Raw genomic sequence first — 25,901 nt, 5'->3', positions numbered from 1 at the left:
AAAAAGAGTTTGACCCTTTGTTGGTTTTGACTCTGGGTTGAAAGTGATCTGTGGCGCTGCCTCTGGTGTTGTAATTATGGACATCCTTAATGTTTATAAAGTATTTTGACAGGTACTTGGGTATCATAGTGGTGTAGTGTATCTTGTACACCAGGCCCATTGCAAGTTGCTGTACTCTGTCATCTCTGAGCCACCCCACTCTTAACTGGTGAGTAGCGGTGAGGTGAGTCTGATAGGAAAGGTTAAGTAGGACCCTAATTAGTTTATTTTGGGCTGTTTGGAGTTTAGTTTTCAGGGCTTGTGGGGCGTCACGATACCATACGTGGACTCCGTAGTCAAAGAGGTGCTGGATTATTGCACCAGCTATGGTCTTCAGTGTGTTGAAATTGACCATTGGGGCGATCCTCTGTAGGAAACGAGTTCGTTGGTTGATTTTATTTATTACTTTAGAAGTCATCTTTTCACTGGAGAGATTAGCTTCAAGGATACATCCTAAGTAAGAGATTTCGTCATCCTAAGTAAGACGCCCTGAGGCGTCTTACTAGTCTCTAGACTCTCTCACTCTCACCTCTCTCTCGCTCTCTCGCTCTCCACCCCCTCTCATCTCTTTCTCTCTCAATTTTAGAAGAACTGATTTTGATGTACCAACAAAGAAGTTTACTGCAGGAAAAAGATTTCCTGGTTTGAACTTAATCAGTTTATGAAGCATACAGACTAGATAAAGACGGTGCATAGAAGAAGAAGAAGGTAATAAAAACACCTTTTTGTGTTATACTTCTTTTGTTATGCTGATGAGGCCCTATAGCAGGGGTATTCAGGTAGATATGGCAGGGGTCCACAATTGTAAAATGACTTGAAGTCAAGGGCCACAACTACAAGACCCTGTTCGTGGTTAACTGTATGGCTGTTTTTTGTGTGCTATACACAACATTTATCCCATTTATCAGGACCGGCTACTTCATACTGCATTTTGGATTTTTGATAGGATAATTTCTGTGCCAGTTCTTTATAATGCACAAGCTTTGAGAAAATAGGAAGTAGAAATTTCAGTGCATCTTTGGGAGAAGAGTGCTGGATTTTTTTCCCCCCGTTTATTTTTATTTTTATGGCTGATAAGAACACAAGCTCTTATGATGTGTTTCAAGATAATAACCATCAGTTTAGAATGACCCATAAAAATGGATCAGACCAGTCCTATTGATGACAAATGAAACATTCATTTTTTTTTCTTTTTTGAAGAATATGTTTAATCAATTTTTTAAACATACAATATATAAACAACAAACATAACATACGAGAGAGAAGACAAACAGGAAAACAAAACAGCAATACAGCGACAAAAAAATAAAAAATAAAACACAGACAACTGAACAGCTCAGAGTCAGACCCAACACGTTAAAGTATTTAGACATAGATGAGTGACGGGATTAATTCCCAGCCCCCCGCAACCCTCTCAACATAGGGAGGGCAGACACCCAACCCCGATTGGAACGGCATTCGCCAGACGCCAGAGGACCATTCAGCAGCAATCCAAAAGCAGCAAGTCAAAATAGAATACTGACAAACGGGTCAGGGCCGACAAGGGAATCCCTTAAGCACAGCAGCAGACAGCATGGGCCCTATGAATCTTAAATATGGGTCCCAGATTTTATAATAGTGTGGGGATTTAAGGGGAGCAAATGCTAATTTCGTGCAAAATTGTCTTAAAGCGCAAAACTTTGCACAGATGTAGCCCAGGGCTTGCTCTAATGATTTAGCTAGGGCGCCCGAGCCGACGACCTTCGGGGTCGCCACAGCGGCCAAATCAAGTTGGGCTCCCATTGACTTTCTATACAGGAGGAAAATACCCAGAAAATCATTTTTTTTCTGGGTGGTACTTAAAGGAGTCATCCAGACCAAAACACATATAGGGTTAAATCTGTCTTTTATCATACCCCTTTATACCTGCTTTATTCCATTTTTTTCATAGCTGCCCCTGTTGCTAGATTTCGGCTGCCCCTGTTGCTAGATTTCGCAGGCCCTCTCATAACTAACAGAGTGTATAGCCTTTATACTAGTGCGGTTATTTCTTCAGCTTCAAAGTTAGTATTTTTTTTTTGGATTGTGTTTACACAACGTCCTGAGACCAACCAAACCGCTGTTTTGACCTCACAGGCACCCTTACTTGTCAAACCGACCCCTCCCTCCCCTCCCTTTCTAGCCTCTCCTCTCCCTGCTCTGGTGCAGAGCAGAAGCCGTTTGACAAGTAAGGGTGCCTGTGAGGTCAAAACAGCGGTTTGGTTGGTCTCAGGACGTTGTGTAAACACAATCCAATAAAAAAATACTAACTTTGAAGCTGAAGAAATAACCGCACTAGTATAAAGGCTATACACTCTGTTAGTTATGAGAGGGCCCGCAAAATCTAGCAACAGGGGCAGCCGAAATCTAGCAACGGGGGCAGCTATGAAAAAAATCGACTAAAGCAGGTATAAAGGGGTATGATAAAAGACAGATTTAACCCTATATGTGTTTTGGTCTGGATGACTCCTTTAAGTAGGATGTGAGGGGTCTAACTAGGGGTTTGTCATGATGCTGAATCCATTGCAGGCATTTGTTTTGCACAAAAACATTCCTTGTGCTAGAAATGGCCTCAGAAAATGATGCATGTATGGGTGAGCATTCATGTTAGTCGGAGGCCTTAGGTTTTTTTTTCTCGTGCTAATCAGTCTAAAAGTGCAACATTTTGCACAGATGTAGCTCAGGGCATGCTCTAATGATTTAGCTAGGGCGCCCAAGTCTGCGACATTCGGGGTCGCCACAGCGGCCAAATCAAGTTGGGCTCCCATCGACTTTAGTGATGACAAGTGATGAGTCATCACTTTTCAGAGTTTTGTGGGTGCTGTGGTGACCCCGAAGGTTGTCACCTTCAATACGTGCGTGCGTGCATGTGCGTGTGCGTCTGCGCGTGTGTGTGTGTGTCCGTCCATGTCCAGTTCATCCGGGCACCTGGCTGTGTGTGTGTGTGTGTATGCTGGACCAGATGAGGTGAATCAGGTGTTGGGGGGTTTGTGTTTATTCAGGAGCCTAATGGCAGAGGGGATAAAACTGGCACTGCCCTTTGCCTTCTTGAACTTAGAGGTGCCATATCTCCTACCCGAGGGCAGGAACTTGAAGCAGGTGCTGAGATTATGAGTTGGGTCTCTTGCGATCTTTGCTGCTTTCTTCACTGTCCTCTGGTCGTAGAGATGCTGAAGGGCAGAGCACTGCATCCCACAGAGCTTAGACCCCACTGAGGTTACCCAGGGTAAGTACTTTGTAACTTACAAAGTACTTAGGCTAAGCTACGGAGGGTAACTTACCCTCCGTAGCTTAGCCTAAGTACTTTGCTTGTTGCTTGTGGCGTCTTGCTGTGTCACCCTTTCTTGCTTTTTTGTTTTTAGTTTTTTATTCTTTATTTATTTGCACTGACTATGGACACTTATTGTTTGGCCCTGCACTATTTGGTTGTGTTGGTAGTATTGATTGCGACCGTAGGTCGCTACTTACTGTAGAAACCACCACAAAGTGTAACTCCCTCCGTCTGTCTGTCACACCTCACACGTCACACTCTTGCCCTGCTCATATCTCCGCAACCGTTGCCCCGATCCATGCCAAATTTTGCACACACGTTCCTTGCCTGCCAAACTACAACCTCCAAGGACCCCGGAGCTCCAGGGACCCCCATGTCCCTGGGGGACCCCCAGATGAAAAAAAATTCCAAAATGTGCAAAAATGACCAAATGACCACCCCAACCGGCCTGCTCACGGGGAATTCCCGGGGACCACCAACTCCTGCTGCTCCACAACGGATGCAAAAGTGGTGGCGCCCCCAGTGGAGGACCCCCTACACTGCAGCTCACATAAAATGCCGTAACTCCGGCTAGGAGCGACCGGGACAGCCGGGGCCGGTACCTATTCGTCCGCCTTGCCGGCGCGGAGACCCCACCCCTCATTTCTCACATGGCCCTCTTCTAGCGCCACCATGAGGCCGATTCTTGCAAAACACATTTTTGGACACTGCTCCTACAATTTTTGCCCTAAAATCACGCAAATCGGTACACAGTATGTCTCCACTCATCCCATCAACATGAATCTCTCCCATATAGCGCCACCTCCAGGCCGATTTTTAAAAACACATTTTTGGACACTGCTCCTACAGATTTTGCCCTAAAATCACGAAAATCACTACACAGTATGTCTACACTCATGTCATCAACATGGATCAGGAAGATTTTGGCAAAACACATTTTTTCCCTATTTGTGGAGATAAGTGACCTACGGTCGCTTATCTCCCGATTAGGGAGCCTTACTGGTTACTATTGCTGTGTTGGCATGGCGGTGAGATACTTGTGTTGCACTGACTAGCATTGACTGTTATTGCGACCGCAGGGAGCAGTTTAGTGTGAAAACCTGCAGAAGTTGTCACGCTGTCATGCTAAGCTGTCACGCTAAGCTGTCACGCTAAGCTGTTACCCTTGCCTGTCACTGTGTCACGATTGCCTGTCACACCCACACACTATGCTCTTTTACAGCTCCTACAGGCGCTTGCTGTAACTAGACCTGTAATCAGTGTTAAGCCTGTACAGTTGTGGTAGATCAGCTCAATTGATGTCCTGCACACCTGAAACTCTGATCAGTTTGGCCTAGTGTCTCAAAGTGTACAGATCTCCTCTGCCATTTTCCTCCTCACGTGTGCTTTGAAGAGCCTTTGCTTGTAAGTTTACTGTTTACATGCAATTTTGCTCGCCTGCACGCAATATTTATTGTCAATTAATGTTCGCCCCCACCATTTCTCATATGCATATGTACATATGTTGACGTGTTTCTTTTCTGCAATTAAAAAAAAATCTTAGGTAAGTCTAAATAATCAAATTAGCTGGTACTCCCTCCGATAAACTTTTGTTTGGCGCTGCATTGTTTAGTTGTGCTTTAAGTATTGCTATTTGTGTGTGATGTGACACTTATGAGCATTAAATGTGTTTTTTGGACACTTTATGTATATTCTTCTTTTGTTGTGATAGCGGTACTTTTTTTCTTTTCTTACTTCTCTGTAACTGGTAACCTTAAAACTGCTGTGCTGCCCCCTCTGGGGTCAGATTTTGCCCGCAGGCCGCCAGTTGAATATCACTACCCTATAGGCTCTGTGAGCACATCATCATGAACAAACAAACATGAGAAATAAATAAATAAAATCAGACAGAGAGAGGAGATTATAACTGGACGAAATTGTAGTTGGGGGGGGGGGGCGAACACAATATTCTCTGTGGTCTCGCACCTGAGCGGAGCTGTATGAACGAAGCAAGGCAGTTGTTTTATTGCTTTTCCTTTGAATGATATTTTCCCCTGAGAGGAAGAATCCAAGTACCAGTGAGGAGAAGGCCGATCTGGTGTGACATGTGGACCAAATTCATTGCTCCCACTTGGCCCTCCTGAGTTCAGTCATAGATGGTGGCTAAAATTTGACAATCGTCTTGAAGGGTCAATGCAGGGGCTCCCCTGCGTTCAGCACAGCATTGCACGCAAGCGCGCGCACACACACACACACACACACACACACACACACACACACACACACACACACACACACACACACACACACACACACACACACACACAGTCATTTTTGTGCAAGCTCCATCAATCGTTGTTTTGTTTTTTGGGGGGCAGAGGGAGAGCAAAAAGAAAAACAGAAAAAGAGTAAAACTAAAGAAACGCTCGCACCAATTGAAACACATCTTTTTACTGCACAGTAACGATTAAATTAAAGGGGCACTCTAACAAATTTTCAAAATGTCTATATATTTGTTGTATATATCTTTTTGCCATTAAACATACAACTGAGTATACTCTTCTCTGTGTCTCTTAAACGCTGCAAAAAAGTGTGAAAAGTACAGCGCTCACTTCCCGTCTTCTATCCACTACCCTCGGTACACGTGACAATAAGGTTCATAGAATGGTTAACTGTAGACCGTATGGCCGACGCTTGCCTTCAAAATGCATCTTGGGTACTGTAGGCCAAAACAGACAGAAAGGGGGGTTTCCTCTGTCAATATGGAAAGTGTCAATATGGTTGTTTCTATAGACTGAAAAATGTACAGCGTGACGATCGTTTTCCTTTAACATATATTTCTTTTGATCTTTCCTCTAGGCTTACAGAGGCAGCGTTAAACCCTTTGTCAACTTCAACGCCAAGCATGATGCAGAGATCCTCCACAAGGCCATGAAAGGAATCGGTCAGTTCTTTTCCTGCAGCTACGTGGCCCACACACCACTGCTAAGTTTACTAATATACACACAGCATTGTTTTCATAGATATAGACTACACGTTTGTCATGAAGTCAGTCCAAGGAGCTCGCCCTAAAACACGCTATCAGGTATTCCTAAACATAACTTGAAACTATGTAAGTTACTAGTAAAACTATGCCTATATCGTAACCTTATTCCTAAACGTAACCTCAGTAAAACTATGCCTAACCCTAAACGTTTCCTATAACCTTAGGCTCAGCAAAAACTAATTTTAGAATACAAGAACCACTGGGGGTGAGCAGTCTGCGGAAATAAATGGGGTGGATAGTACAAGACAAGTATTTGTGAGGGAATTCAGAACATTCTACGCTCATTCAAACTTAATTGGATATATTTTACACTGTTGTGAGCTGAATTTTGTATCAGGGAGATTATTTTTAAAGTAGCACTAGCTATGGATAATTAATTAGGCTAATACCTGGGTTGAATCATGGAAAACCAAACATACTGCTCAGCCAAAGCGGAATCCCTCCTGGGTCAAGGTTTTAGCTACAGGCAGGATTATTCTGCAAAACCAACTCATCATAATACTGTATATAGAGCATTAAGCAATATTTCCTCTTGTTCCCGTTTTTGCCTTTCTTCACAAAGAAGCATAATACAAAAATATGTTATGCCTACATTTTATTTGTAATGTACTGATGCATAATCTAATCATTTTATTATATCAATTTTCATTAGTTAGGTCTGATCAGGTCATTAACATTTGCATATTCCATTTCCAATGCAGGCACATTTCAGTAGTCAGAGACTTAATGTACAAATTCAACCTTGCAATCTAAGCAAAATAACGCCATAAGCAATCAATAGTAAGGAGCATAAGGTCAGTTAATATTGTGATCTGCTGGGAACACAGAGTGAGTAAAATTCTGATTCTGATAAAAGTAACATTAACCATCGGGCCTGACAATTGTTGTAAAAAAAGTTCTGAATTACATAAACAGATGTATCCCTGGTGGAAATTATAAATCTGGACAATTGTATATTGTGGTGATGAATGCAATCCACTGAACGCAATCTTTATGCTAGTTTCACTTTTGTGATATGAGTCATTACTCATAATGGACTATGCGTCATATCCAGAGAATTCAGTCAAATGATTTTCCACCTGGATCATGATGTGATGCCCTACAGTATATAGGCCATGCCCACTAAATAGATTTTCTTCAAAACACACTAATACAACTTCTACAGATTTTGTCCCAAACCCAAACCCACACAAACCCACACATTATCTCTGGAGGTATGTGATCAATATGTATCAGGTTTCTCATATATAATTCTGATTGGCTTCTGAAAAATATATCCTCATGAATGCAACCCAAATTGCAATGGCATGTTGAGGGGCCCTCTATAACGCCCACCTCCAAAAGCACTTCCGCTTCTGCACATAAAAAAAACAAAAAAACAGAATGAACAAACGAAATGAACAAACAAACAATAATTTGTGTGCATTTGTACATTTAAAATGTTATCGCTCTTTTTAAAAATCCTCCCCCACATTGCCTCTTCAAAAAAGAAAAACAAGAATATATGAGAATATTCTATCCAACAACACTCTAATACAACAACACTGATGGCTTTAATAGTGTTTGACCTTTGACCACTTAAGTGACCTAATGCCCACAGCAGCACAATAGAATGGGAAGCCATAATTACATTATTTCTTCCTCCCACCGTTACTGTCAATCAGCTGGCCCCTGCAGTGTCATAATCCATGTGGAATAGCTTTGAGTACGTGCCATTTCGCATGCGTGTGTTCTCACTTTTCAATGGTTCATGGCGTCGTTGTCGGGTGGAAACCAAACCTTGTATGTCCAAAACCTGTACAGTAGATCTGCTATTTTCACTACTTTTGAGCAACACTCTTTCTTTTTTTATATATTTTTCTTTTCCTCTACAGTGAAGTCAGTGAGACAGTGAATATACAAATGGCCATAAAAAAAAAATCGCGATGTTTCCGGCAGAGCAGACCTCTTATTCTGTGGACCTTAATGACCAAGCTAATAGATAATAGAATAGATAATAGATAACAGAAATTAAAAGTACGGCATGACATCACAGGTCATCTCACATTTTGGGTGACTGGGTCCACGGCTATTTGAGAACTACAGATTTAGAAAGCATTTGTTGAATCGGCCTCAGGTCTTAATGATCCAATCCCTTCTGAACCCTCTCCCCACTCATGAACTGTATATCCAGCTACACCCTGTACTGTCAAATAAAGCATAAAGAAATCTCTAAAGAAATTTGGACGTGAATGGTAGAAGATTGGAATCAACCGGTGAAGCTGACTCTAGGCCCCATAACAACACCTCTGACCTCGGGGTCTGACACCGGCTCTGTGGTATAATTATAGCTTATGTAACGTATCAGTTTGATCCCCCAGGGAAATGACACATGTTGTCACCGGCTTGTTTTTCTTTTACTCCGCCGTTCTCAACAAAGGCGCTGGTGACTTTTAGGCACTATTGATTTCTACAGTAGGTCATCCGTTTATCTCATCGTTTCACATGTTTAGCCTCCTGCTTTGAGAGGTCAGGGCTTTATTTAGATGTTTTGCACGTCGTCTGTCAGTAAGTTACTCTTATTCTGCAGTCGCTGGGGTAAATGGATGCAAAGACACAGTCCCCCAGTGTCTAATAATACAAGTACAGAATAACTATACATGCGACTATAATGTATCTATCGAGTAAGTAGCCTATGTGTTGTTACAGATTGATTACAGTAGTACAGCGTAGCCTAACTGTATCTAAATACACTAGGAGTTTGCAGCACCTGCAGATATCCCTTTTAAAAAGACGAAAACAATCTCTTCACTTGTAATTGAAATTACATCAGAAAGTTTGAACCATCAGATATTGTCAGCTAAAATGTATGGTGAACTGCGTGAATTTGTAAAGCCATTCTACAGCATGTACTGCATGTTTGCCTGCTTTTGCAAATGGAGCCTCAGGAGTTAAACTGTATTGTTTTACCTGTGGGGAGTCGACATCGATACATGTTGTGACACAGGGGTCAGAGATGCCATGTTGAAAACAGAGACACGTAAGATTTGTTTAAAGTTTAGACAACATTTGGCAGTTGTTCAAGCATCTCTGAAGGCAGCCCTGGATTGCCCAACAACATCCTCCTCATCAAGCTCTTTAGACACCTACTTAAGCATCCTGTGTCTCAGGAGGACCAGCAATGGACAGGCACAAAAGGTGCTTAGGGCCAGATCAATAGGTTCAGCACTGGACAGCAGCTTGATCCCAGACAAGCCCCCATATGTTATTGCCTCCCCATTAGGCTATGGCTCAATAGAGAGTGCAGTATACAGTATAAAAGCATCACACCACAACTGGAGAAGTGGAGATGCCATCAAATGCTGCTTTTTTGAACAAAAGGAGAAACAAAATACCCAAAGGTACAACAAAATAACCCAAAACAAACTGGTAGGAGACCCCAGCCAAAAAGGACAAAGGATGGGGAAGCTAAATATTATATTGTATTGGGCCAACCTCGCAATGGGCTGCCTTAAGGACTTCCCCCTTAACCACCAGAACAGAAAATTATCTAAACAACCAAAACTCAACTTGAAAACTACAACTAAAATAGCAAAACTCAACAGAGAATGTTCCTAAAAGAACCCAGTCAAATGCAACAAACACACACAATGGCCATTTCCTGGCCAGTTACAGTATACAGTAACTACTTTGCACTAGATGTAATTACACACATTCTGTTACAAACAAGTCACAAGAAAAGTCTTGTTGGAAAACAAACAGTTCTCACCTGAGTTCAACACGTGAGTGAAATAGGTACGTGTTCACGCGGGCAGCTACAAAGCTGCAGGCTAGCATTCTTTTTCAATAGAAGCCAACTAGATAGATAGCCGAGCAGGGCGCCGCCATTGTTTTTTGGCAAGATACAAAGCGACGCCCGACTGTAGCTGCTCCAAAAGCTACACTCCAAGTTGAGCTGGCTTCAACTGCAGCCACAACGCTATACAAAATGACCAAATGTTGTTTAACCGTTTGCACTCACCTTCTCTCTTCACACAATTCCCGCTTGTAAAACTCGATTTTTGCCATGACTATATATGTTCAGCATGGGTGGCACCCCAGTGACTAAGGAATAGAGCAACTTTGATGATGGAGAGGGCCACTATATTTCCAAATTAACTCCAGAGGGCCACATTGCACATACTGTTGGACAGAAACCTCTTACTGTATATCCGTATTTTAACTTTTTCCGTAAATTAATGCCCTACTTTGTCATTCTGTCAGACAAAAGTAGCAAAATAGGACTGCATGTTAATTTTAGATTAAAAAACAGCATTCCAGGGAGTGCGCATCTCTGTAAAACTGTTTTTTAATTTTTGTTTGCACCATATGCACCGTTTTCATTCCCGATCAGGCACGGATGAAGACTCCATCCTTATGCTTCTGACCGCTCGCAACAATGATCAGCGCCAGCAAATTAAAGCAGCGTTCAAGAAGGCGTACGGAAAGGTAAGCTGCACCCTCTGGGGCCGGAACGGGTCACAGGTCACATCAGCTACCGTGTCCCGTCTTCCACTCTCAATCAACAGCATCTCGTGGATGACGCATGGCCTGGGGCTGGCAGAGGGCTCAGCCCGAAGCTGTCCCGTGTAGTTTGCTGCTTTATAGGCTGATGTCTCCTCATACTGTAGCATTCCAAAGGGCTTGGGTCGGCTTCACTTGACACCACAAATGATTGAATCATGGTTCTGCCTGATGCTTTGTTTACACACACACATGCACGTCCACATGTACACGTGTTCTGGCTTTTCAGTTAAGTGTGTGTTACTTCAGTTATAAAAGCTTCAAGGAGATGACTATTTGGTCATTGTGTTGATTTGACATCATCAGTCCTTACATTCACAACAAAAACACATAAGTGCATGCCCACATAGTACTGCCAATAAACACAAGCATTATATACACTCACACACTCACACACACACACACACACACACACACACACACACACACACACACACACACACACACACACACACACACACACTCACACTCACGTGCAGGACATGTGATTTCTTCTCACTCTCTTCTTTGAAAACACTCGGGCCTCACCACCAGGAATGCCCAAATCCGTGATTAACTGTACATAAAAATCAATTTTAGACGCAGGCCTCAATGAGTGATGTGATGCTGGGTGTAGTTTATGGGATAATACCCCTAGTAAATTCTCTCTCTCTCTCTCTCTCTCTCTCTCTCTCTCTCTCTCTCTCTCTCTCTCTCTCTCTCTCTGAACCTCAAAGCCGTTTGACTTTGATTATTCTCTTTTTTTGAATGAGCAATGGATGCCTGTCCTAGAATGTTTTAGAGACTGACTACTATTGGTTGTGAAGGACACTCAGTAAAAGCCTCAACGTGAATTTAACTTTATTTTCCCTTTCTTTTTTGATTATGTACCAGTGTGATGGAGGATTTATTATTATTATTATTATTTAACTTGTATTTAACCAGGCAGACAAGTTGAGAAATAAAATCTTACTTGGCCTGGAAAAAGTCAAGGCCTTATTATTGTTATATTTTTAGTAGTAGTATTAGTAGTAGTAGTATCTGTGCTGTTACTATTAATTGTATTCCATTGTATTCTGATTAATCATGAATTTGTCCACAGGACCTGGTTGCTGCTCTGAAATCTGAGTTAGGAGGGCTGTTTGAGGACCTTATTGTGGCCTTGATGTTGCCGACCATCGCCTATGACGCTGCTAAACTGCGCAAGGCTCTGAAGGTACCGTAGCTATTTAAAGTAATGCTTGATTTATACTTAATTGCATGCCTGTCACTCACCAAATTTAGCCTTTCTACAAGCTCACAGTGCGTTGATTGAGGCTTGTGGAGCGGCTATTCTTTTTTTATACCCATGACAACGGCACGCAGCTATGTCTCAATCAGGCTTATTATGTTCTTCAAACTGCCCTCTTTTCCAGGACGAACACAGCATGTTGGCTTATTTTATTCCATGGAAACATGCAAATTCGTGCAGGCCACAAATGAGTAGTAAAGTCAGAATCAAGACCTTCTTTTCCTGCAGAGGTGGCAATTCATTTATGCTATATAATATGTAAGAAATACTTAAAGAGGTGGTGCCATCGTTTTGTACTTTTTCTGGTTGACAGTATTTCATTAGACCCCCTGGTGTGGTTGTTATGAGCAATTATGTATTCCCTTTGTATTTTGGGTTTCTTCCTCGAGGCTGCCACCTCAAAAGTGCCGATCCAAAAACACAGATAGAGTGACATCATATAATCGTCCCCTCCCCTTTTACCATTCACCCAACATTGTGGGTGTGGCTAACTTCAGCTGGGTTACCACCCACCATGACAACCAGGCATACTTAATGAACTGGTGGGTGTGGCCACATAAAAACCTAATTTTAACTCTTTCTGTACACGTTTTTGGAAGAAATCTTCCTCCTAGTATAATCTTAACCCTTTAAGTGCCTATCCCGAACATGTTCGGGATATTCGGGATCAAAAACAATTTTTATTTGCTATTTTACTTACCCCGAGCTGCTTGGAGCAACGTGGGTGGTCCCGGCTCGCCCAGCGCTCACCAACGAGAGACGCTAGATGCTCCGACGATTTATTCCATTGAAAATGGTTTAAAATAAAGTTTAGACCCCCCCAATGTTCACCCAATGTTCATTGTAGGCGGCGCGACGTATTCCAGTGTGCCTATCCCGAACATGTCCGGGATATTTAATAAAATGAATTATTTTATCGGAGGCCTCAATGAAGCCCCGGTCTAGACGTCCATCCTTGGCCGGGACTTAGACTCGGCCATCCACGGGCCGTATTCGCGCTAACGGCCAAATCGCGCCGCCCACTCCAATAATAAATCACATCTTTAGACAGGATTTTCTCCGGATTGTGTCCCCAGACCCAAAGAGAAAGTTTTTTGCGGCTGAAATAGCTTTAGATCAGGCTTCTAAAGGGGTTAGCATTTTGGCTACGTGTCAGCTAGCTTCCTCCTCGACACCCATAGGATTGACTGGAGTGAAAACACAAGGCAGTTGGGAGCGGGTCGACGAAAGCTATAAAGAAGGTCAATGGAGACATTTCTGGCACTCTAGCACCCCTTGTGGCCGGATGGCACTGTATGAGTTAATACCTGATAATTATTTATTTTTATTTATTTTTTATTTATTTTTAATCACATGAATCTTTAATCATGTGGGAGAGAAGTAGAAAAAAGACATAAAGCTATACTATCTACAAATGATACTGCTGCATTGGAAACGAACAATGCAGCACAGTAGCCTATCATACATACATACATTAGTGACATGCAATATACTGTACCGGGATGACAGGACTTGTATACTGTAATTCTGTATAATGATGATCCGTCTTCCCTCTAGACCGCTTTGTAATGACAACCATTATTCGTGTGTCAGGACTATGCTGGGTTATAGGTCAGGGCAGCTGCTTTTCTTTAAGGCGCGACTCTATTACTCTATTGTCTCTGTGTAGTTGGGACTGATGGGGATACCTTACATGTGTTGGTTGGTTCCTACAGTATGTATTTATGAACTCTGTGATCCCTGGGGGGTACTTGAAGCATAACACACTGCATTGTCACCCCTAATATTGCCCAATTTAATTAAATGTTGCATCAACAAAATCCCCAGGCTGCACCTGAGGATTTTATCATTTTATCATCTGAACATACAACACAGTACATGATCTGTATATTGGTATTAGACAACACCCGCTGCTCTTTTTTTGCTCGGTATGTTGCGCAGAAATTCGTTTTTACAATGTGAGAATCATGCAAACTCTCTTCTATGCTCAAGCTATTTTAACGTAACGCAATTTATTGACCCAAGGGCAATAGGGCATACATGGTTCATTTGTTGAACCGAGAAGCAAAGCAAAACTACCGAGGGAGTTATGCACTGTATGTCACTCTGTGAGGCTACTAAGGCAGATCAACAAGACACACTTCTAGGTTGCCTTGTTATAGCTCTGTATTCATCTCATCCGGTTTATGTGTACAGTATGTGCATTGTTGATCTTCATTTATCTCATTCTTGTTTATGTATATCTATGCACTGTTATTTATTTGCTTGTTGCTTTCTACTCTCCAAATGACATGTCTCAACACTTACCATTTCAAAAGGTGAATGGACTGAATGGATATCCCTTTAAAACCTCGGTGTCTAAGAGGTTGGCTGTGGAAACTTGCTGATGACATCATTGGCAGGGATTTCAAATTAGATTTTCACCTTTTTTTCACCTTTCTTTGATTCAACAATGTTTTTTTTTTTTATTGTTGAAGGAAGAGAAAGACTGTAGTTCCCATCAGCTTGAAGTCCCTGCCAACGATGCATTTTCGGTGCAATCTAGGAAGCATTAATTAGGTCCGAAACATGGAGACGAGGTTGAAAAAAAAGGTCCCATAATGCCTCACTCTAGCAAACATCCCAGCTGAAGCTCTGCAGATTTCATCCAGATGTTGTGCTTGGTTCTCCAGGGAGCAGGTACTGATGACGACGTTCTCATTGAGATCATGGCCTCAAGGCCCAATGAAGAGATCAAGGAAATCTGCAAAGTGTACAAGAAAGGTAGGACGTCTTGTGTCTCAGTCAGCGTGGAAACTGAGGCGGCTGTTTGTTGAACTAGAAACCTACCGTAGTCCTAGACAACATAGTTTTTGTTTGCTGTTTTTTTGCAGTTATGAACATACTGTATGCTCTGATAATAATAGAGTAGACGGAGGGAACTCTTCATTTCTGCCTTGTCCGTTATTTTCCAATATCAAGACACTTCGCTGTGAATTTTTGCTTACTGTACATTGTCTTACATGTTAAAGTTAAGTTAAAGTTACCTTGCTATGACAGAAAGAGCATGTAAGTCACCAATCAAAAACTATTCAGGACAGTAATTTGTTTTATACAACTCATCTTGTAACTGGTCTGTCCAAGTGTTACATTCAACAGGCTCCTGAGACAAGGCAATGGAAGCAATTTGCCAGTACGAAACAGGTTTCTTCCAAAAATGATTAATTCCATAATGTTCTGCACATAGGCAAACATTCAGCAAGAATATGCAATTATTTGGCAACAATAGCAGCTCTACAAGCTCACAATGTGTTGTAAAATTATGAGCTTGTAGGTTGGTTATTTTCAGCGAAGAGATTTGGTGTACATGGAAATAAGGAGTGCACCAAAGCCCAGAAAGGGTACCCTGGTCAACAATATAAGTAGTTGAATTCATCACTGGCATGAAAGTAAACTCATGATGGATTATTATTGAAGTTACTTTTATCTTAGAGAAACTCTAATGCTTTTGGTGTGCATTTCAGTAAAGGGTTACCTAGAGAATACAACAATATTGATTGTACAATTGTGGAATTGTACAATCCACTCAGACATTTCCCTTTCTGTCTGTGTCAGCCTTTATCTGTGTTCTTACAATTCTCAGCATTTTGTGGGCAAGAATCGACTAAAGTAGTTTTGTCATCACACAGTAATATCCTAGTTTAACTCTGTGTAAAAACAGACATTGTTGTTAAATTAACAGTTTTCACGGATTTGACAGTTTTTACGACCGTTTTGGGCCTTGTGTGTGTCTGGCACGGTATCAGCACCCTTTTATATTCTACTGGAATACTGAGCAGTTGTGGACAGTACGTCACTGGCAAATCACAAGTGTAATGAAAACCTCTGCATTAGCATCTTGGGGCACTATATCATAGTTATATATACCTTACGTATTCTGTATTGAATCAAGCTCCGGAACTCATCAAAAAAGAACATACGATACTGTACCATTGTGGGAACCGCTCAGTGCTTTTATGCGGTGGGGGAAAAAAGACACAAACCATAATATCAAGAAGCAAGGCACGAGGGGCCAAAGGCAAAGACTTGGGCTATGTGAGCCGGACCGAAGAGAAGGCCAGGCCACCCGCTATATCCTGCTAATCGAATCTGTGCATGTCGGAGACCTTCTGAAAAACAGAAGCTTGGCCCACTTGGGTCGATTGCAGCCATTAATGGCTGCCGTTAGCGAGAAGTGTAAGCAATCTTCCTTCCCCTCTTCTCTTGTTTCCTTCCCAGAGTATGGTAACAAGCTGGAAAAGGATATCCAAGGAGACACCTCGGGCCACTACCAAAAACTGCTGGTGATCCTATGCCAGGTAAACAGGGGAGAGTGACAGCGAGAGGGGGGCAGGGTGGGGGGGGGTAAGAGGGAGGGCGGGAAGATAAAGAGGGTGGGTGACAGAGATGAAGAGATAGAGGGTGAGCAGGAGAGGACAGCTGGAACGACGGATCTTTCCTTTCCTGTTCATTAGGGTCTCTAATCAGGATGCCATTAGAAAGTCATTTGAGGTTTGGGTGGAAGTTAGGTAACGAAGGAGAATGGGGTGTAGAGGAGTGACACCATCACTATGACCCAATAAATGTTAACACGGGATGGAAGGGAGGGGTATAGGGAGTAAGGGGAAAGGAATGATTAGGAGATGGCAGAGGAAACCTGAGGGTAAGGGAGCAGGGGAGAGAGTGATGCGCTAGTACATACCACGTCTCAGGTGTGTGCTGGTCTCAGAGGCAGAAATGTAATCATGGGTTACCACTCAGTCAGTAGTAATGTAATCTTCCTGGGTCGCCTGATCTGACAAGCATGAGATCACCACGTTTCCATCCTGTCTGACCTCCTTCTGCTTTCTGTACATCTGTCGAGTCTCCATGGTAAATCTGTACTGTTTGTGTCGACTGTCTCTGTCTGAACATTTTGTCTCTGTCTGTCTGTCTGTCTGTCTGTCTGTCTGTCTGTCTGTCTGTCTGTCTTGTGTATTGATTTGTCCATCAAGGGGAACAGGGATGAAGAGGTTGACGAAGAGAAGATTGAGAAAGATGCCAAGGTAAGAAAAAACTAAATTCTGTACTTTCCCCCCCCCCCTCCGCATTTTCCAAGAATACTTTCTAAAATACAGACATATTATAAGTTTAGCATAATCACTCATTATGGGTAAACAGTGCCCCCTATCTCTTGTGAGAAGCAATAGAAACTATTACTAAAATTATTTAATTGGGTTGATAGCATGACCATACAATGTGATAACGTCACTGCTTCCCTTATAAGCTGTGAGGCTCGGCCTTATTGCTCATTAGGTATGCTCTAGTCTTCTCGCTTGACAAGAAACCATACTCCAGTCGCTGCCTCGCTTAGATGCCTAGCTTTTGTCCGCCATTGGCGGAGATCTCCGTCAATTTGATATCAAACGCTTCAACGCCATTGATGGAGATCTCCGCCAATTGGTGTTTTCATTGTTTTATCGTATTCGTAGTAGCTGTTCTTCCGCACCCCGGAGTGATGCAAAGACTCCAATTCCCATGATGCAACCGGGAATGACATCATCTGGATGTGGCGCTGCTTACCCATAATGAATGATTTTACTCATGTTTCACAAAACCAGGTTTACATAAGTAACCTATAGTTACAGGATACTAGTTTACAGGATCTGATGTCACTATACCCTATTCTAATTAGGATAAGCATCTACACTGGAACCTGGTTTAGGTGCTCGATAAGTGAGACAGTGAGATTGTGTACATTATTGTTGTTATCAAGTTTATACTGTACCTCGTTACCTCTAACACAGAAGCTTATTACCTTAGTTACACATGCAAGGGAGCTGTTTTAAAGAAGAGAAAACATGTTTAAAAAAGGGCGAAACATTATCAGAGCTGGGAATATAACGAGGGCATGACCAAAAATTATTCAATTGGAAACTTGTAGATGTCAACATGTTATCAGTACCAGCATATGCTGTTGCTGGGAGCTGGTCTCCAGGGAGCTATAGAGAGGCAAAGGCCAAGGGAGCTCTGAGCTCTTAGATTAATGAGAGATCAATTGATTTAGAGGCATCCTCCTGGAATGGAAAATCTTGTTTGTTCAGAACCATTCTGTGTTATTGAATTTTCATCTGACTACTGTACAGACAGTAGTGATGATCATGTTTGATGAGCTTATGTCCAGCACGCCAGTCTGCTGTGACTGGCGACGAGTTGTGAGCTTGTAGATTTGCTATTTTCAACCAAACATAAACTGGATTTCTTCTCCACTAGTCCCTCCCTAACAAATTGTCAGTATTCTCTTAGTCTTAGACATCATAGCTTTTTCTTTTTTTCCGTTTTCCTCTATGAAAAAAGGTAGTCGTCATCTCCAATAGTCGATGAAATCAACACTGGTCCAGACAAGATCAGGCTAATTGAGTTTACTGATACTGCATCATTAATACTGGAAACCATCTCAGATGTTTAGGCTGAAGCTGAAAGACAGAGCTCTGAAGGAACACTTCTTCACTGTCTGATATTGCCCCATTACTAAAAGAAAATGAAACGGAAGAGAAGAAAAAACTGTGTGTGTGTGTGTGTGTGTGTGTGTGTGTGTGTGTGTGTGCGTGTGCGTGTGCATGTGCGCGCACGCTTCTTTTCAGGACTTGTTTAAAGCTGGTGAGGGCAAGGTTGGCACAGATGAAGAAAGGTTTGTCCATATCCTTGGCAACAGGAGCTTTGAGCATCTTAGAGAAGGTGGGTGTAAGGTTGTACAAAAACTAACTCATAAATAATAATATACAGAACATGCATTTTAATCAATTTGTGTCAGTTCATTGTGGAAGACATTGTGTTGCTGTCAGCTTCACTCTAAATAGGATGTGTCATTAGACATTTACATGTCTAGTGTGGGATTTCACACATTTATGACATATATATATTGTTTTCAACAGAGCATGTTTTTTTTTGTGTATCAGTATATTGTGCGATTTGTAAAAAAAAAATCACACCCGTGTGAAGTGGAGGTGTGTGTGTGTGTGTGTGTGTGTGTGTGTGTGTGTGTGTGTGTGTGTGTGTGTGTGTGTGTGTGTGTGTGTGTGTGTGTGTGTGTGTGTGTGTGTGTGTGTGTGTGTGTGTGTGTGTGTGTGTGTGTGTGTGTGTGTGTGTGTGTGTGTGTGTGTGTGTGTGTGTGTGTGGATCATGTGTACTGATTTTTGTGACATTTGAAGAAAATATGTAGGAAAAGGAGGAAAAAGTGTGTTTTGGAGAAAATTCAAGATGGCGGAAAATTTATCATGGCGCAAATGGGCGTGGCCTATATGGGGAGATGCGTCATGGCCCAAGGAATCCAGGGAAAAAATATTTTTAATTTTCCGACCTACGGTTCAAGAGTTACAGGCCAAAACGTAAAGTGGGGTGTTATGGCGCCACCATGCGGCCAAATGACACAATTATTTTTTATTTAATCCTTGAAATCATTATGAACCTCCTCTCCAAGTCTTGAAACTCTAGCCCCTATGGTTTGCGAGAGACAAATAATTGAATGTGAGTTTTTGCGATTCCCATTATAAGTCAATGGGGAAAATTAATTCACTAATAAATTAATATCAATTAAACTATTGAACCTTTCTCTTAGCAAGTTACTAGCCCACGATTCCCGAGTAAGCCGGTCGATTTGACATATGGCGCGAGTGTGTGGTGGCAAAACTGTGGGACTAGTAGCGTGCCGAAGTTTAGGAAGTTCAGGCTACATACAGACACACAGACACACAGACAGACCCACACGGCCACGTATAGGGAGCCTGTGCTTCACACAGCTCCAAAAATCACACCTGTGTGTGTGTGTGTGTGTGTGTGTGTGTGTGTGTGTGTGTGTGTGTGTGTGTGTGTGTGTGTGTGTGTGTGTGTGTGTGTGTGTGTGTGTGTGTGTGTGTGTGTGTGTGTGTGTGTGTGTGTGTGTGTGTGTGTGTGTGTGTGTGTGTGTGTGTGTACCGATTTGTGTGACATTTGAAGAAAATATGTAGGAAAAGGAGCAAAAAGTGTGTTTTGGAGAAAATTCAAGATGGCGGAAAATCTATCATGGCGCAAATGGGCGTGGCCTATATGGGGAGATGCGTCATGACCCAAGGAATCCAGGGAAAATTTTTTTTGAATTTTCCGACCTACGGTTCAAGAGTTACAGGCCAAAACGTAAAGTGGGGTGTTATGGCGCCACCATGCGGCCAAATGACACAATTATTTTTTATTTAATCCTTGAAACCATTATGAACCTCCTCTCCAAGTCTTGAAACTCTAGCCCCTATGGTTTGCGAGAGACAAATAATTGAATGTGAGTTTTTGCGATTGCCATTATAAGTCAATGGGGAAAATTAATTCACTTATAAATTAATATCAATTAAACTATTGAACCTTTCTCTTAGCAAGTTACTAGCCCACTATTCCCGAGTAAGCCGGTCGATTTGACATATGGCGCGAGTGTGTGGTGGCAAAACTGTGGGACTAGTAGCGTGCCGAAGTCAGGCTACATACAGACACACACACACAGACAGACACACAGACAGACAGACCCACAAAGCTACGTATAGGGAGCCTGTGTTTCACACAGCTCCAAAAAGAAAAGAAAGAAATTGAACTAAATTTTTGTAAAGTTTTTGGTCACACAATCTACATACAGTACTAGCTCATCCTGGGGTGAACATTCAGCAAAAAGTTATGAGTAATAACAGATAAGCTACCAACACTTTGCAGCATGATGTTGTGAACTTGTAGGTCGGCTATTTTCTGTGAAGATATTCACTGTAACAAAACAGTTTTAAGGCCAACCACACCAATGTAACTCCTTGCAACTGCCATTGGGGATAATGGCTGCAAGTAGTTGCAAGTAGGTAGGCCTACATGTTGCAAAGTGAATCATTACCGTGGTTTGGGCTTTAGTTTGACCAGAAGCAGTGATAAAATATGAATGACCATAAGGCGGGATATTAAAAGCATAGGCACAGATTTACCCCCATCACCGCTAGCAAATCAAAACCTCATCATTTTTGGAGCTGTGTGAAGCACAGGCTCCCTATACGTGGCCGTGTGGGTCTGTGTGTGTGTGTGTGTGTGTGTCTGTATGTAGCCTGAACTTCCTAAACTTCGGCACGCTACTAGTCCCACAGTTTTGCCACCACACACTCGCGCCATATGTCAAATCGACCGGCTTACTCGGGAATCGTGGGCTAGTAACCTGCTAAGAGAAAGGTTCAATAGTTTAATTGATATTAATTTATTAGTGAATTAATTTTCCCCATTGACTTATAATGGGAATCGCAAAAACTCACATTCAATTATTTGTCTCTCGCAAACCATAGGGGCTAGAGTTTCAAGACTTGGAGAGGAGGTTCATAATGATTTCAAGGATTAAATAAAAAATAATTGTGTCATTTGGCCGCATGGTGGCGCCATAACACCCCACTTTACGTTTTGGCCTGTAACTCTTGAACCGTAGGTCGGAAAATTAAAAATATTTTTTCCCTGGATTCCTTGGGTCATGACGCATCTCCCCATATAGGCCACGCCCATTTGCGCCATGATAGATTTTCCGCCATCTTGAATTTTCTCCAAAACACACTTTTTGCTCCTTTTCCTACATATTTTCTTCTAATGTCACACAAATCGGTACACATGATCCACACACACACACACACACACACACACACACACACACACACACACACACACACACACACACACACACACACACACAGCTCCACTTCACACGGGTGTGATTTTTGGAGCTGTGTGAAACACAGGCTCCCTATACGTAGCTTTGTGGGTCTGTCTGTCTGTGTGTCTGTCTGTCTGTGTGTCTGTCTGTATGTAGCCTGACTTCGGCACGCTACTAGTCCCACAGTTTTGCCACCACACACTCGCGCCATATGTCAAATCGACCGGCTTACTCGGGAATAGTGGGCTAGTAACTTGCTAAGAGAAAGGTTCAATAGTTTAATTGATATTAATTTATTAGTGAATTAATTTTCCCCATTGACTTATAATGGGAATCGCAAAAACTCACATTCAATTATTTGTCTCTCGCAAACCATAGGGGCTAGAGTTTCAAGACTTGGAGAGGAGGTTCATAATGATTTCAAGGATTAAATAAAAAATAATTGTGTCATTTGGCCGCATGGTGGCGCCATAACACCCCACTTTACGTTTTGGCCTGTAACTCTTGAACCGTAGGTCGGAAAATTAAAAATATTTTTTCCCTGGATTCCTTGGGTCATGACGCATCTCCCCATATAGGCCACGCCCATTTGCGCCATGATAGATTTTCCGCCATCTTGAATTTTCTCCAAAACACACTTTTTGCTCCTTTTCCTACATATTTTCTTCAAATGTCACAAAAATCGGTACACATGATCCACACACACACACACACACACACACACACACACACACACACACACACACACACACACACAGCTCCACTTCACACGGGTGTGATTTTTAGTTTTAGAGTGCTGAGTTGGAAAAATCCACGGCCAATGTCGCTGTCTCGTTTCCCCACAGTGATGGTTGCCTACAAGAAACAATCTGGCAATGAACTTCTAGATGTTATCGAAGGCGAGACCACTGGGAACCTGGAGAACTTGATGATGGCTATTGGTAAGGGCAGGCCATTGTTGTACTGGGATCATGGTAGAGTGATTCACGTTTTCATAGTTGAATGAAATACAGCAATAGTGGCGGCCGTTTTGTGGTGACACAGATAGAAAACCCATATTTTTGTCCCATAGAGATATTCATATAAATTATGTTAAGCCTGGAACCAAAGGAAACAAATTCTTATGCACACCTGATCAGAGAGACAGGAACATAGGCAGGGATCAACAGTACTATATAGAAAAACAAAATGACCAGCATAACCCCAGTTGACTTTTTTTTAAACTCTTGTTTTATTGTTTCTATGTTTTATCTCTTTTGTACTCTTTTCTTAATTATTTTTCCTAATAAAGTTGTTGCTCTTAGCTTTCCCTCCCCCTAGCCCCCGTAGGCCCAAATGTAAAGCGTCTTTGAGTACTCAGAAAAGCGCTAATCCTATATTAGTCCCAGATATTATTATTATTATAACCGTCTACATTTTCACAATATGAACACTTTTATTATTTAAGTAACGATCTGAAGCCTGGAATCAAGCCATCCAGGCTCCTAGAGAATCATGACATTTATAAAACATTTAATTCTTTGTCAAAAATATTGATATGCTACATTTAAGGGCTTTCTTGCTGTTTTCAAATATGTTTTGAGTTTTATGGTCACGATTCACCAGGATTCTGGATGGCTTGGTTCAAGACTAAATCATTTATATAAATATTTTCAGAAATCAGAAATGGGAAGAATGTATGGGTTTTCTTATCTGTGGTTTTACAAAATGGCTGTTATTGCTATGCCCTATAGAAAATAGTTAGATAATAGCTGGAAGGGGAAAATATTGCTATTGTTAAAAGGATCCCTGGCTGATATGCCTTATAATACATAATATATATAATTGCCCTCTATAACAAATATAAAATGAAATACCTTAAATATTGTATTCTTTTCAGAAATTGTTATCTTTCACTCAATAGAGACAGCTCCCGTTGCAAGTTGATGATGTACGGTAATTTGTCAGTTTGTGGTCCATCCCTATATGGAATGTAGGGAATGCATGTGGTAATAAAAGGTATTTCAGATATAGCTTTGATGCTCATACAGTAAAGGAGTTCACCCCCAAAACGACTTTTTTTCTATTGATTACTCATGCCATGGAGACTTGAGTTCAATAATATTTTTGTGTATTTGTCACATTCCTAAGACAAAACTTTGATTATAATATATTTACCCCCATTGATTCCGGATGGGGACCCAAATGCCAGTGGTGTCAGTTCAGCAAAAGCTAGGGTATGGCAAAGATGGGAGTCCTAAAAAAATATCGGGTTTTGTCGTTTTTTTCCCCGGGTTTCTACGGTTTCTCGGGCTGGATATGGCAACCTGGAACGGTTGTTCAAGTGCAGTTAAACTTGGCATGTTAGTAAACTTGCCACAATTAACAATAATGCATTGCACCCGTGGTATGATATGGATTTCTGAAGTGGTGGCCCTCTAAATTCATGACGTGACGTGCGCGCGCATGTGTGCACGCAGCCTGCTGCCGCTAGGTGCTAGTTGAAATACTGTATTAAACACACAACATTTCAATGTACCAGTAGCTAATTATATTTCTTATTATTTAGTTACATTGTTAATTTGTTGTTTAAATTTTAGTTTCAATTAATGTATTTTCCTTTATGTTTTATATAAAATAACTTTACATAGACTTTACATAGACTCAACCCACACACAGTAAAGTCTGCAAAGAATGCTAGGCGAACGTCCTGCTGGGTGTAAATGAGGACGTAGGTGAGTATTGTTATGCATAGCAGCCAGGTAGCGGACTGAAGTGTTGACTGAGCCGTCACATCTTGACGACCTGATATTTTAGCCAAGCAGTCGCTCAGAAATTCATACTTGCGACTTGATATGCAAAGCAGCCAAGGAAGGGGATTGAAGTCTTGACCTCGAGGCCGCGCCGTCACACATCTTGACGACGTACGTGCACGCACGGTCGCACGCACGTGCACTGAAGCTTGATAAGTCTGGGCTCGCCGAGCCTGACCGAGCCCGCGACATCACACCACTGATTGCACCTGTGCAGCTGACCTGCGGAACCTGGGAATATGCCATTTTGTCAAGATGGGGAGAATATCATTATAATACCTTGTTAAAGTGACCATTTTGTAAAATTCGGCATTTGTAGTTATTTTACTGTAATTTAAACAACATAATAACCAGCACAGATAGACAAAGAGACATTCATGGATTTATATTTAAAGTAACTTTTACCCCTGCCATAACCAAATGACGCCCCTGCCAAATGCATTTGGGTCCCCAAATGAAAATCAATAGAAAAAAAGGCATTTTTGGGGTGAACTGCTCCTTTAACCTTAGGAAGTATTAAGTTATTTTTTTATTAGCTCAGGCATTCCACACATTCCATAGAGCTGGACCACACTATTGAGTGAAAGACCACTATTTCAACCAGGGATCCTTTTAAAAACTGAAAACTATGTCTTTAAGCTTTGTAGAGCTTGTAGATCTGCTATTGAAAATAGCAGATCTACAAGAATTGTGGGATTTTAGATCAACCATAGAGCACCGAAGTCTAGCGTGATTTACACATCCTAGCTGGGACAAGTTTTTTTTCCCCATTCAGAATTACCATAGGATTGTTTAATATCGCTTCAAATAAGAACTGTGTTCCAAAAATAAACAAATGATCCCGCCGATTTGGATCGCATGGATATGAAGCATCAACTGATGGCGAGAAAACGTTAATGTTACCGTCGCCGAATTAGTTACATGTTCACCAGAAATAGACTATATCAAATATGAGTGACTGACTATCATAAACGATACAGAGCCACCTCCCTGACAATATCACTAGAACACAATTCTTATATGAGACGATTTTAAGATGACCCAATGTTAGGGCAGATGCATACTCCACTTTTAGAGCCGAGTTTAATTTGGTTCGGTTCGGTGTGTCACAACATCTCATCATTTTTGGCTTGGGGCACCCCTATAAATATCTTTTTCATCCGAGGCACCCCTAAATTATATTCCTAATTTACACTCCCAGCACCTTACCGGTATATTTATAGCATATTTTAGCGATTATGTTGCGAGGAAAACAA

At 41.8% G+C, this 25,901-nt stretch overlaps 1 protein-coding gene across 1 annotated transcript in view; it reads left to right on the top strand.

Annotated features, from left to right (window-relative positions):
* Nucleotides 1-6,172: 6,172 nt before the first annotated feature.
* The window catches only part of anxa5a (annexin A5a), a gene marked incomplete at its 3' end in the record, with an annotated part of 28,882 nt that continues 9,153 nt past the window's right edge, over nucleotides 6,173-25,901 (top strand). Inside the window, exons 1-8 of the mRNA XM_080746791.1 lie at nucleotides 6,173-6,251; nucleotides 10,726-10,820; nucleotides 11,977-12,090; nucleotides 14,838-14,928; nucleotides 16,423-16,502; nucleotides 17,178-17,228; nucleotides 18,807-18,900; nucleotides 22,699-22,794. Of these exons, the coding sequence (XP_080602917.1) occupies nucleotides 6,239-6,251; nucleotides 10,726-10,820; nucleotides 11,977-12,090; nucleotides 14,838-14,928; nucleotides 16,423-16,502; nucleotides 17,178-17,228; nucleotides 18,807-18,900; nucleotides 22,699-22,794 (634 nt within the window). The 5' untranslated portion in view covers nucleotides 6,173-6,238. The remainder of the gene's footprint in view (nucleotides 6,252-10,725; nucleotides 10,821-11,976; nucleotides 12,091-14,837; nucleotides 14,929-16,422; nucleotides 16,503-17,177; nucleotides 17,229-18,806; nucleotides 18,901-22,698; nucleotides 22,795-25,901) is intronic.

This window comes from Nannobrachium achirus (assembly GCF_963921795.1).
Source record: "Nannobrachium achirus genome assembly, chromosome: 17".
NCBI classification, from domain to species: domain Eukaryota; kingdom Metazoa; phylum Chordata; class Actinopteri; order Myctophiformes; family Myctophidae; genus Nannobrachium; species Nannobrachium achirus.
The sequence above is the reverse complement of the archived record's forward strand: the minus strand, read 5'-3'. Positions and strand labels throughout refer to the sequence as shown.